Source organism: Oncorhynchus masou, chromosome 33, assembly GCF_036934945.1.
Source record: "Oncorhynchus masou masou isolate Uvic2021 chromosome 33, UVic_Omas_1.1, whole genome shotgun sequence".
NCBI classification, from domain to species: Eukaryota; Metazoa; Chordata; class Actinopteri; order Salmoniformes; family Salmonidae; genus Oncorhynchus; species Oncorhynchus masou.
In genome coordinates, this window is record NC_088244.1 from 381,745 (window position 1) to 395,284 (window position 13,540).

General features: G+C 43.5%; 1 protein-coding gene across 2 annotated transcripts in view; it reads left to right on the top strand.

The window, feature by feature from the left end:
• The window catches only part of LOC135527660 (constitutive coactivator of PPAR-gamma-like protein 2), an 89,507-nt gene extending 78,181 nt beyond the window's left edge, over positions 1-11,326 (top strand). The window contains exon 16 of one of the 2 annotated variants that reach the window (XM_064956142.1): positions 5,666-11,326. In XM_064956142.1, the coding sequence (XP_064812214.1) occupies positions 5,666-5,908 (243 nt within the window). In that variant the 3' untranslated portion in view covers positions 5,909-11,326. The remainder of the gene's footprint in view (positions 1-5,665) is intronic. The other variant, XM_064956143.1, reaches the window with a different exon arrangement.
• The last annotated feature ends 2,214 nt before the right edge of the window (positions 11,327-13,540 follow it).

A 13,540-nucleotide genomic window follows, 5' to 3' on the forward strand; every position in this document is an offset into this window, starting at 1 on the left:
ACTGCCGAGTATTTAAGGTTAAGGTGACTGCCAAGTATTTAAGGTTAAGGTGACTGCCGAGTATTTAAGGTTAAGGTGACTGCCGAGTATTTAAGGTTAAAGTGACTGCCAAGTCGTTAAGGTGACTGCCAAGTCATTAAGGTTAAGGTGACTGCCGAGTCATTAAGGTTAAGGTGACTGCCGAGTATTTAAGGTTAAGGTGACTGCCAAGTCATTAAGGTTAAGGTGACTGCCAAGTATTTAAGGTTAAGGTGACTGCCGAGTATTTAAGGTTAAGGTGACTGCCGAGTATTTAAGGTTAAGGTGACTGCCAAGTATTTAAGGTTAAGGTGACTGCCGAGTATTTAAGGTTAAGGTGACTGCCAAGTCATTAAGGTTAAGGTGACTGCCGAGTCATTAAGGTTAAGGTGACTGCCGAGTATTTAAGGTTAAGGTGACTGCCAAGTCATTAAGGTTAAGGTGACTGCCAAGTCATTAAGGTTAAGGTGACTGCCAAGTCATTAAGGTTAAGGTGACTGCCAAGTCATTAAGGTTGGGCCATTTTATGATTGCATGGTCTATCGACGATGTTTGACTGCCATCGTTGACTGTGACGATATCATGATGTCACAAAATATGTTTTGGCATATTTGAGTCTGGCAGCACACAACAGGGCTGTGCAGTGAGCACACAGTAGGGCAACATACCAAATGGTCTGTTCGCTATTGGCCTTCGCCTCAATGGTCTATACATATGTGGTAGGTAGACTATTAACTTAATGCAAGAGAACAATGTAGCTTGTAGAAGAGACCAGAGCAAAATGTCAGCTAGGTCCTAACGTGGTTTTTGTCTCCTCCAATGTGGGATAATAATGGACCTTTTGCAGCACATACTCTGTGTCTTATCGTTTCAAAATCTTCATTTCCCTTCTTCCATTTGAATAGGATGAGTTAGACTATGCATAGCCTACTCTTTGATGATCAACCATGGAATGAGTCTATAGACCTGAGTTCCATCTCAGTTTGTGAATAAAAACAGGCGCTGGAAAGGGGAGACTCACCAACACTATGGTGGGCACCGTTTTGCTCTCGGGACTCCTCTGAAGGTAACCGCTCCCGGGTTTTAAAGGGAATGGAAGTATGAAGGAACTTCACTCAAAAAAAGGTTTTAATACGTGGAACAAAAAAATGTTTATATACATATTCAAAAATGTGGAGTCGCTTAGAAATGTCCTTGTTTTTGAAAGAAAAGTACATTTTTTTGTCCATTAAAATAACATCAAATTGATCAGAAAAACAGTGTAGATATTGTTAATGGAATATCTACAGTTGAAGTCTGAAGTTTACATACACTTAGGTTGGAGTCATTAAAACTAGTTTTTCAACCACTCCACACATTTCTTGTTAACAAATTATAGATTTGCCAAGTCGGTTAGGACATCTACTGTGTGCATGACACAAGTAATTTTTCTAACAATTGTTTAGACAGATTATTTCACTTATAATTCACTATATCACAATTCCAGTGGGTCAGAAGTTTACATACACTAAGTTGACTGTGTCTTTAAACAGCTCGGAAAATTCCAGAAAATTATGTCATGGCTTTAGAAGCTTCTGATAGGCTAATTGACATCATTTGAGTCAATTAGGGGTGTACCTGTGGATGTATTTCAAGGCCTGCCTTCAAACTCAGTGTCTCTTTGCTTGACATCATGTGAAAATCAAAAGAAATCAGCCAAGACCTCAGAAAAAGAAATGTAGACCTCCACAAGTCTGGTTCATCCTTGGGAGCAATTTCCAAATGTGTGAATGTACCACGTTCATCTGTACAAACAATAGTATGCAAGTATAAACACCATGGGACCATGCAGTCGTCACACCGCTCAGGAAGGAGACGCGTTGTGTCTCCAGAGATGAATGTACTTTGGTGCGAAAAGTGCAAATCAATCCCAGAACAACAGCAAAGGACTTGTGAAGATGCTGGAGGAAACAGGTACAAAAGTATCTATATCCACAGTAAAACGAGTCCTATATTGACATAACCTGGAAGGCCGCTCATCAAGGAAGAAGCCACTGCTCCAAAACCGCCATAAAAAAAACAGACTTGGAGGAAAAAGAGGGAGGCTTGCAAGCCAAAGAACACCATCCCAACCGTGAAGTATGGGGGTGGCAGCATCATGTTGTGGGGGTGCTTTGCTGCAGGAGGAACTGGTGCACTTCACAAAATAGATGGTATCATGAGGCAGGAAAATGATGCGAATATTTTGAAGCTACATCTCCAGACATCAGTCAGGAAAGTAAAGCTTGGTTGCAAATGGGTCTTCCAAATGGACAATGAGCCCAAGCATACTTCCAAGGTTGTGTCAAAATGGCTTAAGGACAACAAAGTCATTGTATTGTATCACAAAGCCCTGACCTCAATCCTATAGAAAATTTGTGGGTATAACTGAAAAAGCTTGTGTGCGCAAGGAGGCCTACAAACCTGACTCAGTTACACCAGCTCTGTCAGGAGGAATGGGCCAAAATTCACCCAACTTATTGTGGAAAGCTTGTGGAAGGCTATCCGAAACATTTGACCCAAGTTAAACAATTTAAAGACAATGCTACCAAATACTAATTGAGTGTATGTAAACTTCTGACCCTCTGGGAATGTGATGAAGGAAATAAAAGCTGAAATAACTATTATTATTCTGACATTTCACATTCTTAAAATAAAGTGGTGATCCTAACTGACCTAAAACAGGCAATTTTTACTAGGATTAAATGTCAGGACTTGTGAAAAACTGAGTTTAAATGGATTTGGCTTTTATGAATCTCTGACTTCAACTGTATATAGGCATACAGAGGCCCATTATCAGCAACCATCACTCCTGTGTTCCAATGGCACGTTGTGTTAGCTAATCCAAGTTTATAATTTTAAAAGGCTAATTGATCATTAGAAAACCCTTTTGCAATTATGTTAGCACTGCTGAAAGCTGTTGTTCTGATTAAAGAAGCAATAAAACTGGCCTTCTTTAGACTAGTTGAGTATCTGGAGCATCAGCATTTGTGGGTTCGATTACATGCTCAAAATGGCCAGAAACAAAGCACTTTCTAAGTGACCCCAAACTTTTGAATGGTAGTGTATATTTTATATTTCAGATTCCTTAAAGTAGCCACCCTTTGCCTTGAAGACATATTTGCATACTTTGGAGTTCTCTCAACCAGCTTCACCTGGAATTATTTTCCAACAGTCTTGAAGTCCCACATATGCTGAGCACTCGTTGGCTGCTTTTCCTTCACTCTGCGGTTCCAAATCATCCCACACCATCTAAATTGGGGTGATTTGCTCCGGCGCTCGTCGGATGTGGCAGGGCTTGCAAACTATTACAGACTACAAAGGGAAGCACAGCAGAGAGCTGCCCAGTGACACGAGCCTACCAGACGAGCTAAATTTCTTCTATGCTCGCTTCGAGGCAAGTAACACTGAAACATGCATGAGAGCATCATCTGTTCCGAATGACTGTGTGATCACGCTCTCCGCAGCCAATGTGAGTAAGACCTTTAAAAAGGTCAACATTCACAAGGCTGCAGGGCCAGACGCATTACCAGGATGTGTACTCCGAGCATGCGCTGAACAACTGGCAAGTATCTTCACTGACATTTTCAACCCCTCCCTGTCTGAGTCTGTAATACCAACATGTTTCAAGCAGACCACCATAGTCCCTGTGCCCAAGAACACTAAGGTAACCTGCCTAAATGGCTACCGACCCGTAGCACTCACGTCTGTAGCCATCAAGCGCTTTGAAAGGCTGGTCATGGCTCACATTAACGCCATCATCCCAGAAACCCTAGACCCACTCCAATGTGCATACTGCCCCAACAGATCCTCAGATGATGCCATCTTTATTGCACTCCACACTGCCCTTTCCCACCTGGACAAAAGGAACACCTATGTGAGAATGCTATTCATTGACTACAGCTCAGCGTTCAACACCATAGTGCCCTCAACACTCATCTCTAAGCTAAGGACCCTGGGACTAAACACCTCCCTCTGCAACTGGATCCTGGACTTCCTGATGGGTCACCCCCAGGTGGTGAGGGTAGGTAACAACACATCCGCCATGCTGATCCTCAACACGGGGGCACCTCGGGGGTGCGTGCTCAGTCCCCTCCTGTACTCACTGTTTACTCATGACTGTACGGCCAGGCACGAGTAGAAACACCATCATTAAGTTTGATGACAACAACGACGATACAGCCTATAGGGAGGAGGTCAGAGACCTGGCCGTGTGGTGCCAGGACAACAACCTCTCCCTCAACGTGAGCAAGACAAAGGAGCTGATTGTGGACTACAGGAAAAGGAGGACCGAGCACACCCCTACTAACATCGACGGGGCTGTAGTGGAGCTGGTCAAGAGTTTTTCAAGTTCCTTGGTGTCTACATCACCAACAAACTATCATAGTCCAAAGACACCAAGGCAGTCGGGAAGAGGGCACAACAACACCTTTCCCCTCTCAGGACACTGAAAGATTTGGCATGGGTCCCCAGATCCTTGAAAAGTTCTACAGCTGTACCATTGAGAGCATCCTGACCAGTTCCATCACCGCCTGGTATGGCAACTGCTCGGCATCTGACCGTAAGGCACTACAGAGGGTAGTGCGTACGACTCAGTACATCACTGGGGCCAAGCTTCCTGACATCCAGGACCTCTATAATAGGCAGTGTCAGAGGAAAGCCCATACAATTGTCAGAGACTCCAGTCACCCAAATCGTAGTCTGTTCTCTCTACTATCGCACGGCAAGCAGTACCGGAGCCCCAAGTCTAGGACCAAAGGCTCCTTAACAGCTTCTACCCCCAAGCCATAAGACTGCTGAACAATTAATCAGATGGCCACCGGACTATTACATTGACACCCCCCCCCCTCCATTGGTTTTGTACACTGCTGCTACTGGCTGTTTATTATCTATGGATAGTCACTTCATCCCTACCTACATGTACAAATTACCTCGACTAACCTGTACCCCCGCACATTGACCCTGTAAATAGTCTCGTTATTGTTATTTTGTTACATTTTATTATTATTTTTACTTTAGTTAATTTGGTAAATATTTTCTTAACTCTTCTTGAACTGCACTGTTGGTTAAGGGCTTGTAAGTAAGTATTTCACGGTAAAGTCTACTCTTGTTGTATTCAGCATTTCACGGTAAAGTCTACTCTTGTTGTATTCAGCATTTCACGGTAAAGTCTACTCTTGTTGTATTCGCCGCATGTGACAAATAAAGTTTGATTTGATTTAGCAATGACTTTGTGACTGTGGTAACTAGTGGAAACGGAATGTAACCTGATAGAATAATGTCCAGATAATAAGATAAAACAATAATAGCCTACACTTTATATATATATTTGAAGGTAGGCTAATATAAATATTATCTGATTATTTTTGACAAGACAAACATAGGCCTACCAGTTAGAAAATAATTTGTAGACAAGATTAAATAATTAACTAGGCCTAAACTGTTTTCAACACTGATTTAATGAGATTGATTGTGGCTTTACTAACAATTTAAATAAAAAATAATGACATTACCAACCAAATCACCGTTCTGGTATAACCATATGTAAAGAAGGCTCTTTGCTAAACAGGGGTAGCTGGAGCTAACTAACTCTAAGTAAACATGAACTCTCTCTCCTCTCCTCCCCCAGACACATTCCCCCTCCTCCACCAGCCCCACCAAGCCTGAGGAGGAGGAGGAGCCTAACTCGGGGGCCGTGACCCAGCAGCTGAATGGCAGCCTTTCAGCCTCCGGTATTGGCCAGCCTCTGGATCTGCCCCCACTGGCCCATCCAATCCCGTGTGCCTTAGCAAGCAGAGACAACCAAACAGAGGAGGCCCCCTGTTGCCTTGACGACTGTCCTTCAGACGGAACACTAACGAAGGAGGCGTGATGAGGCTTTCCCAGAATGCACCAGGGTGTTCTGAAAAAGCTGTCTGTGTTTCACTGCCCCTTGATTTTGTCATGTAGTTTTATTTTATCTTAACGATCAGAGGTTTTTCTCCATGAGTCCATATGTATGTAAGCCCCTGCCTACCTAAAGCACCGCCCCCATGGCCTGTCGCTATAGTAACCCCAGCCCACTGTCTCATGATGTTCTGATGGTCCCTCCCTACTGTTAATATTCCTACCGGGATCCTTGCGGTTAGACTTGAACTACGGTGTTTTGTAGTAGTGCGTTTAGATACACTAACGTCGACACTACCACACACTGTTGGCTTGGTGCCTGGGTTTGGTTGCCGGGTGTGTTGGTTGTTGCCATAGGGACCTCATGGTGAGCTCAGAGTTCCAGGAGTGTTGGACTCTAGAAGTGTCAGAGGAGGAATAGCGAAAGAGGAGGATGACGAATGAATGAGTGTTTGTGTGCTAAATAAGCCCGGTTTACCACCAATAATGATTTATTAGTGTTAGCCACACTACTAACCACCCAGAGCGCGTGTTTACATTGCTCTAACCCTTCAGTAGCATTTGCACCGCCGCACCGCTAATGCATTAGCATGCTAACGTAGCCCACACCTTGAATAACATGAGCACTTGCCCTAATATGTTATCATGCTCAGTTAGCCTAGCCCAGCTAAGTGAGCCTAGACCCCCTGACCACAGATGTAATGTATGTACGCACCTTAACCTGACGCTCCAACGTATGGAAGCTCTTACCCCTATATTAGATTATATCCCCTATGCTCTGATTGTATATCCCAACAGAGAGCACTTACTAATGTTGGATTCATTGATTTAATATTGATTATTATTGACCAAACCCCTAGACAGTTTGTCTGAGAGAGTTCCCTTGCGACCTAGGAAATCTCTTTGATCATTGACCTCAAGGTCTATTTTAACATGGCCTTTGTGTTGTGCAAACGAGACCTGTTTGAATGTGATCAGAGTAGGGCTGCACAATTCATCCAAACCGCAATATTTACATGTGCAATATCCATATGGCAATATTTTGCAACCCCACGCAGCCGTGTGTACGGTCCGTTATTATAGTTGACTCTGTCGTCCCTCTCCTCTTGCGGCTGCTTCCTACAACTCAAGCAGCACAGTTCCTCTTCTGTTAGATTCACTAGAAGCTTCCATGCTGTTCTGTTAGGTCAAATGCAGTCAACACATTGTTCCAAACCAGAATGATGCTGCTTTCCACTTAGCTTCTTAATATAAATCATTATATTTCTCTGATTCCAACTGTGTTTTGATCGATCACAGGTCAAATTGTAATATGTGTTCAAAGTAAATAAAATGCGCCAATATGGTGCAGCCCTAGAACGGCGTGGTCTTCAGAAGAAGCACATTTAGTTTTAAAAGGAATCCTCTAGCAGGTCAAAACCTTCACGCGATCAGAGATAGAGGACATCTTTGTATCTGTACCGTTATTGCATCTATGACAGTATGGGCAGCTCTATTGAGCCTAGCTTCATTTTAAAGTAGTCTATTTTCTTCACAGTTAGCTAATCCCTCCCAGTTTGACATGACTTCAACAGGGTCACCAGGAGGGATCAGCCAATGAAGTTGGGAGGCCCACACAGTTGACTACATTAAAATGGTGGAAGCGCTCAATGGCGCTGCCCAGGCTAATACGGCCTGTTGGCCAGTAGAGGCCTCTATCATTCTCTATGGGCCAAGTATGGTGCCACGTCAGAGGACGGGATGGTCAGGGCTTAAAGGTCAGAGTGCTGACGCTGCCAAGCTCCTCTTCTGACTGGCACCTTGTCTAAATGAACCCAAGGCTGCATCTGAAATGGCATTCCCTGCGTAGTGCATCAGAAGCAGTGCATTATGGGGGGTAGGTTGCCTTTAGAGACAAGACCTGATGAGGTCCCAAAGCATAGACCCACACTCGCCTTGTCAGCTGGCTGGCCAATCAGGACAGGCCTGGTAGCACCGCCTGGTGATTGGTTAGCAGTTTCCACGGCGATAGCCCAGCATTCTAAGCTCTTTATCTAACAGGAAGCACTTCCCCCAAACCACTTAGCCAATCAGCAGGGTTTAAGGTGAGAACACTTGCATGTTCCGCCCAATCTAAAGATCCTAAATAGTTTTAATGTTAAACTCTTTATGTTGTCATCATTATAGTAGAGGATAAAATATCATTTTAATAGGTCTGCTCTGAGTATTGACTTGTTTTAATGTTAGTAGAAGACTACAGAGAGATAGCAGAGAGAGATAGCAGGGACTAACCTCTACAGGACTGTCAGACAATAGTAACCGTGTTGGGCTAAGTTCTACAGGACTGTCAGACAATAGTAGTTGACACAAACAGAAAAGGTCTGGCTGCTAAGTAATCCAATTGCAGGCCAAACTACCGTAGTAGAATGGAAATAACCCCTGCAGAGCGCACAGTTGCCAGAACAACCGTAACATCTGAATAGAGACAGCACTTCAACCCACATGGGTTTGGATTTCTGTGGCTCATGACTGTGTTGTGGGACTGTTTACAAGCAAATAGAGAGTTTCGGTATTAATTCCACGTCAAGTCTTTTAGGGATATCTAGCAGACAGAGTTGAACCTGGATGGAGAAGAGCCCCACTGGTCATATAATACCCAGCATGACTAGACGACTACGACTCATACATACATATACAGTGTAATACTTTAACCTTTAACCTTTCATTACTGTAGTACAATAAAACGGACCACTGCAGGTCATGAGTATAGCTCTTCAGCCAGGAGGAGTGGTGAGCCTATGTCACTCCACTATCTGACAAAATTACACACGACCCTGTCGACTCGTTCCTAACGATACTTACTCATATATACACACAGTAGTTGTTAACAGCCCTCCGTGTGTTTGTGCAGAAGTGATGTAATGTTGCTGTTCCTCGTTTCTGTCTGTGGGTGAAGCAGAGAGACTTGGTAACACCTACTGTTGTCCCGAGCTGCAGTCTGACACACAGCCCTCTCCACTCGTAACAATACTTTCACGCGCACATTGTCATACTCTGAGTTAGACACTAGCTTGATAACGTAAATAACATGATGTCCCATTGTTATCCATGTCTGATTTAGCTTGATTAGATTTTATTGATCAGTGATTTGAATGCTTATCTCAATATCGCTCTGTACACCAACATGCCCTCTTCTCTCTTCAACCCATCTCTCTCTCTCTTCAACCTATCTCTCTCTCTTTTCCCATCTCTCTCTCTCCTCCCATCTCTCTCTCTCTCCTCCCATCTCTCTCTCTCTCCTCCCATCTCTCTCTCTCTCCTCCCATCTCTCTCTCTTCTCCCATCTCTCTCTCTCTCCTCCCATCTCTCTCTCTCTCCTCCCATCTCTCTCTCTCCTCCCATCTCTCTCTCTCCTCCCATCTCTCTCTCTCTCCTCCCATCTGTTCTCTCCCCCCATTTGGTAGTTCTGCTTAAAGCAGCACGTGAAGTAAACACATTGATACACACTTTCACCAACACACACAAATGAAGAGTACCCTACACACACAGTACATATCTCCAACCACACAGTACCAATATACACAGTACATATCTCCAACCACACAGTATCAATATACACAGTACATATCTCCAACCACACAGTACATATCTCCAACCACACAGTACCAATATACACAGTACATATCTCCAACCACACAGTACCAATATACACAGTACATATCTCCAACCACACAGTACCAATATACACCGTACATATCTCCAACCACACAGTACCAATATACACAGTACCAATATACACAGTACATATCTCCAACCACACAGTACCAATATACACAGTACCAATATACACAGTACATATCTCCAACCACACAGTACCAATATACACAGTACCAATATACACAGTACATATCTCCAACCACACAGTACCAATATACACAGTACATATCTCCAACCACACAGTACCAATATACACAGTACATATCTCCAACCACACAGTACCAATATACACATTAAATATCTCTTGCTCATGTCTCTGTGCTCTCTGTTCCCTCTAGGAACGTTTCTATTGGCTGTTTTCTGACCCCGCCCCTAACCACCCCCACTAATATTCTATATTGTGATTAACTTTTCTTAGTGATTATCAGTTTCTCTGTAAACTAGCCAGAATCTGAAAGGAAAAAAGTAAACAACAAAAAGAAATTGAACTGTTTTATTCAATTGTACTTTAAACTGTGTTTTTTTCTTACTCTTTTGAATGTCTCTTCTAACCCTTCTATCAAAGCGTTCGTTTTGAGAGGCTTTAGCCAACCATAGAGATGTAAACTGAAACCATTCAATATATGATCCTTCTCCGTATTTGATATTATGCCATCGATCGTCTTAAAGACCACTTCGCCGTTGTTACTAAGTTAAGTATCGCACGTCAAAACATTTTAAAATAATCATCGTCTCTGCACTACGTTGGTATATTCTGTTTATCGTCCCTTATAAAGATTTTATGGTCAATTCGTCAAGTGAAGCTGAACTTTGCACAGAGTTAGAAGTCTCACATTACCACCCTGAGAACCAAAGTTCACCCCCGTTTTCCTGCCATGATGGTATGCCCCAAACCAATGACCTATCAAGAGATTCTATGATGACATCACAGCACGTGTGATTGGTTTACCCCTATAGAGTGGAGTTTTGTGATGAGTAGAACAGAACTGTGTTGGATGCTGTAGGACTGTTATGTGTCAGTACATGGATGGATGAATAGCTACGCCCACTGACTTGTCCAGACCAGATGAGCCTGCAGGGAAAAGAGACAATGAGACATTCCAAATGGCACCCTGTTCCCTATAATAGTGCACTACTTTATACCATGTGGGGCAGGAAGTTTTCAGTCATGTTTCATTTCTGAGACTCTTATGGTCCTCGTCACGAGTAGTGTTCTAGAAAGGGAACAGGATGTCGTTTGGGATGCTGCCAGGGAGATGGCCAGTCAATTCAGGTCACATGGCCAGGTCACATGTTTATTTTATGACATCATCCAGGTGTCAGTCTAAATCTCTGTACTACTACATCACCTTCTGAACCAACTAACATGTATACTACAGTACATCATGTAAACTAGCAGTAATGTGAGTACATCATGTACTGTAAGCCACGCCCCCCTAAACAACAACATCCGTAAAGGATTCCTCTTCATTATTATGATTATTGCTGTTATGATTATTATTGGTATAATTTGTCATTGTTTGCTAAATGGAAACACCAGAATGTTGTTGTGGAGAGGGCTTTTATATTCTTATGGCTGTGGAGGAAGTGATGTCAGAGGACAGGAACAGGAAGGAAGGAAAGGCGTGATGATGTAAAGATGGTCATGTTTGTTGGGAAATTACATCCAGTGCTGAAATAAAATGTATTCTTATAGGAAAAAAATGAACTTACTGCTGTCAGTGTGTTCTTTTGATCTTTCTGTTTGGGCCCAGTTAGTAAGTGGTTCTTGTTATCTGGGATCCTTGGGATGTCCAACTCTGACGTCACTCAATTGAAGTTGAAATGATAAATGGTTAGTGTTATTTTGTTGGTCGGTGGAGCACGCAGGCAGGCAGAAGACAGATCAAAACGCGACTTTGGGCCTTGTCCCGAGCAGAACATCGGGCGGATAGACCGACATTTCAAAGTCGCCCAACAATTTAAGTCTGGTACTATCGAATGGAGGCACACTATGCTTGCGACCCTGCTTTCAACTGACAGACAGCAGACTGAACAGTGGAACGCTGCTGGGAGAGCACTGGGACTTTACTGGGGGGGTGAGCGGTGACAGCGCAGCCATCCAGTCAGCGGTGGTGGAACACAGTCGGAGCTGAGGGAGCTGCATCGGGGGGACTTCGACGGGCTGCGAGAGTGATGAGGTCGACGCTGTCTCACCCACTAGTTAAGCTCAAGGCCAGGAAGCGATGTGGAAAACATGACATTGACAGAATATGAAGGCTTTATTCTGGGGGAAAAAATCCTGCAAAATGCATTGACATTCTCGTTCCAGCTTATCCCGAGTGTGGGAATTCCTCCAGGTCAGAGGGCAATTCCGATGAAGGGCTGTGTTCCACAGCTAGTTACAAGTGTGTGTCAGAGTGGTACAGCCAGTGTGTGTCAAAGTGGTACAGCCAGTGTGTGTCAGAGTGGTACAGCCAGTGTGAAGCCCGGGGTTTCACACCATCCACATTACAAAATCTATTGGGCCGAAATATTAGAAGTTTTTTGCAGTTCCAACCGAAGACTGCAGGCCAAAGCCGATTGAATTAGGAAGTTGTTACACTGCTTGCCAAAGATGGATCTCGATTCGCGGCAGACCCTGGCAACGCACAATATCACAAGTGCTGTAAAGCCGAGGTGCTCAGCGCTGAGGAGTTAGGCCAGTTCGTTGAGCTGAGTTTGCAGGCTATTCCTTTGGTTCTCAAAAGACTGGAAGTCAGAGCCACCTTCTCTGACAGGCGTAGGTTTGCGGCTCTCATAACCAGCCGATTAGCAATATATAACGGGACGAGGCAAAACCAAGTCACCATGTTCAGTGAAAGAGAATTTATGGAAGTTACCCAAGAAAGTGGGGGTCATGATCTGTGTGTTGCACAACCGGTAGTGATTGGGAGTCCCATAGGGCGGCGCACAATTGGCCCAGCATCGTCCGGGTGTGGCCACGGTAGGCCGTCATTGTAAATAAGAATTTGTTCTTAACTGACTTACCTAGTTAAATAAAGGTTCAATTAAATAAAAAATACAGTACCTTGCGAAAGTATTCGCCCCCCTTGAACTTTGCGACCTTTTGCCACATTTCAGGCTTCAAACATAAAGATATAAAACTGTATTTTTTGTGAAGAATCAACAACAAGTGGGACACAATCATGAAGTGGAATGACATTTATTGGATATTTCAAACTTTTTTAGCAAATCAAAAACTGAAAAATTGGGCGTGCAAAATTATTCAGCCCCCTTAAGTTAATACTTTGTAGCGCCACCTTTTGCTGCGATTACAGCTGTAAGTCGCTTGGGGTATGTCTATCAGTTTTGCACATCGAGAGACTGACATTTTTTCCCATTCCTCCTTGCAAAACAGCTCGAGCTCAGTGGGGTTGGATGGAGAGCATTTGTGAACAGCAGTTTTCAGTTCTTTCCACAGATTCTCGATTGGATTCAGGTCTGGACTTTGACTTGGCCATTCTAACACCTGGATGTGTTTATTTTTGAACCATTCCATTATAGATTTTGCTTTATGTTTTGGATCATTGTCTTGTTGGAAGACAAATCTCTGTCCCAGTCTCAGGTCTTTTGCAGACTCCATCAGGTTTTCTTCCAGAATGGTCCTGTATTTGGCTCCATCCATCTTCCCATCAATTTTAACCATCTTCCCTGTCCCTGCTGAAGAAAACCATGATTCTGCCACCACCATGTTTGACAGTGGGGATGGTGTGTTCAAGGTGATAAGCTGTGTTGCTTTTACGCCAAACATAACGTTTTGCATTGTTGCCAAAAAGTAAAATTTTGGTTTCATCTGACCAGAGCACCTTCTTCCACATGTTTGGTGTGTCTCCCAGGTGGCTTGTGGCAAACTTTAAACTACACTTTTTATGGATATCTTTAAGAAATGGCTTTCTTCTTG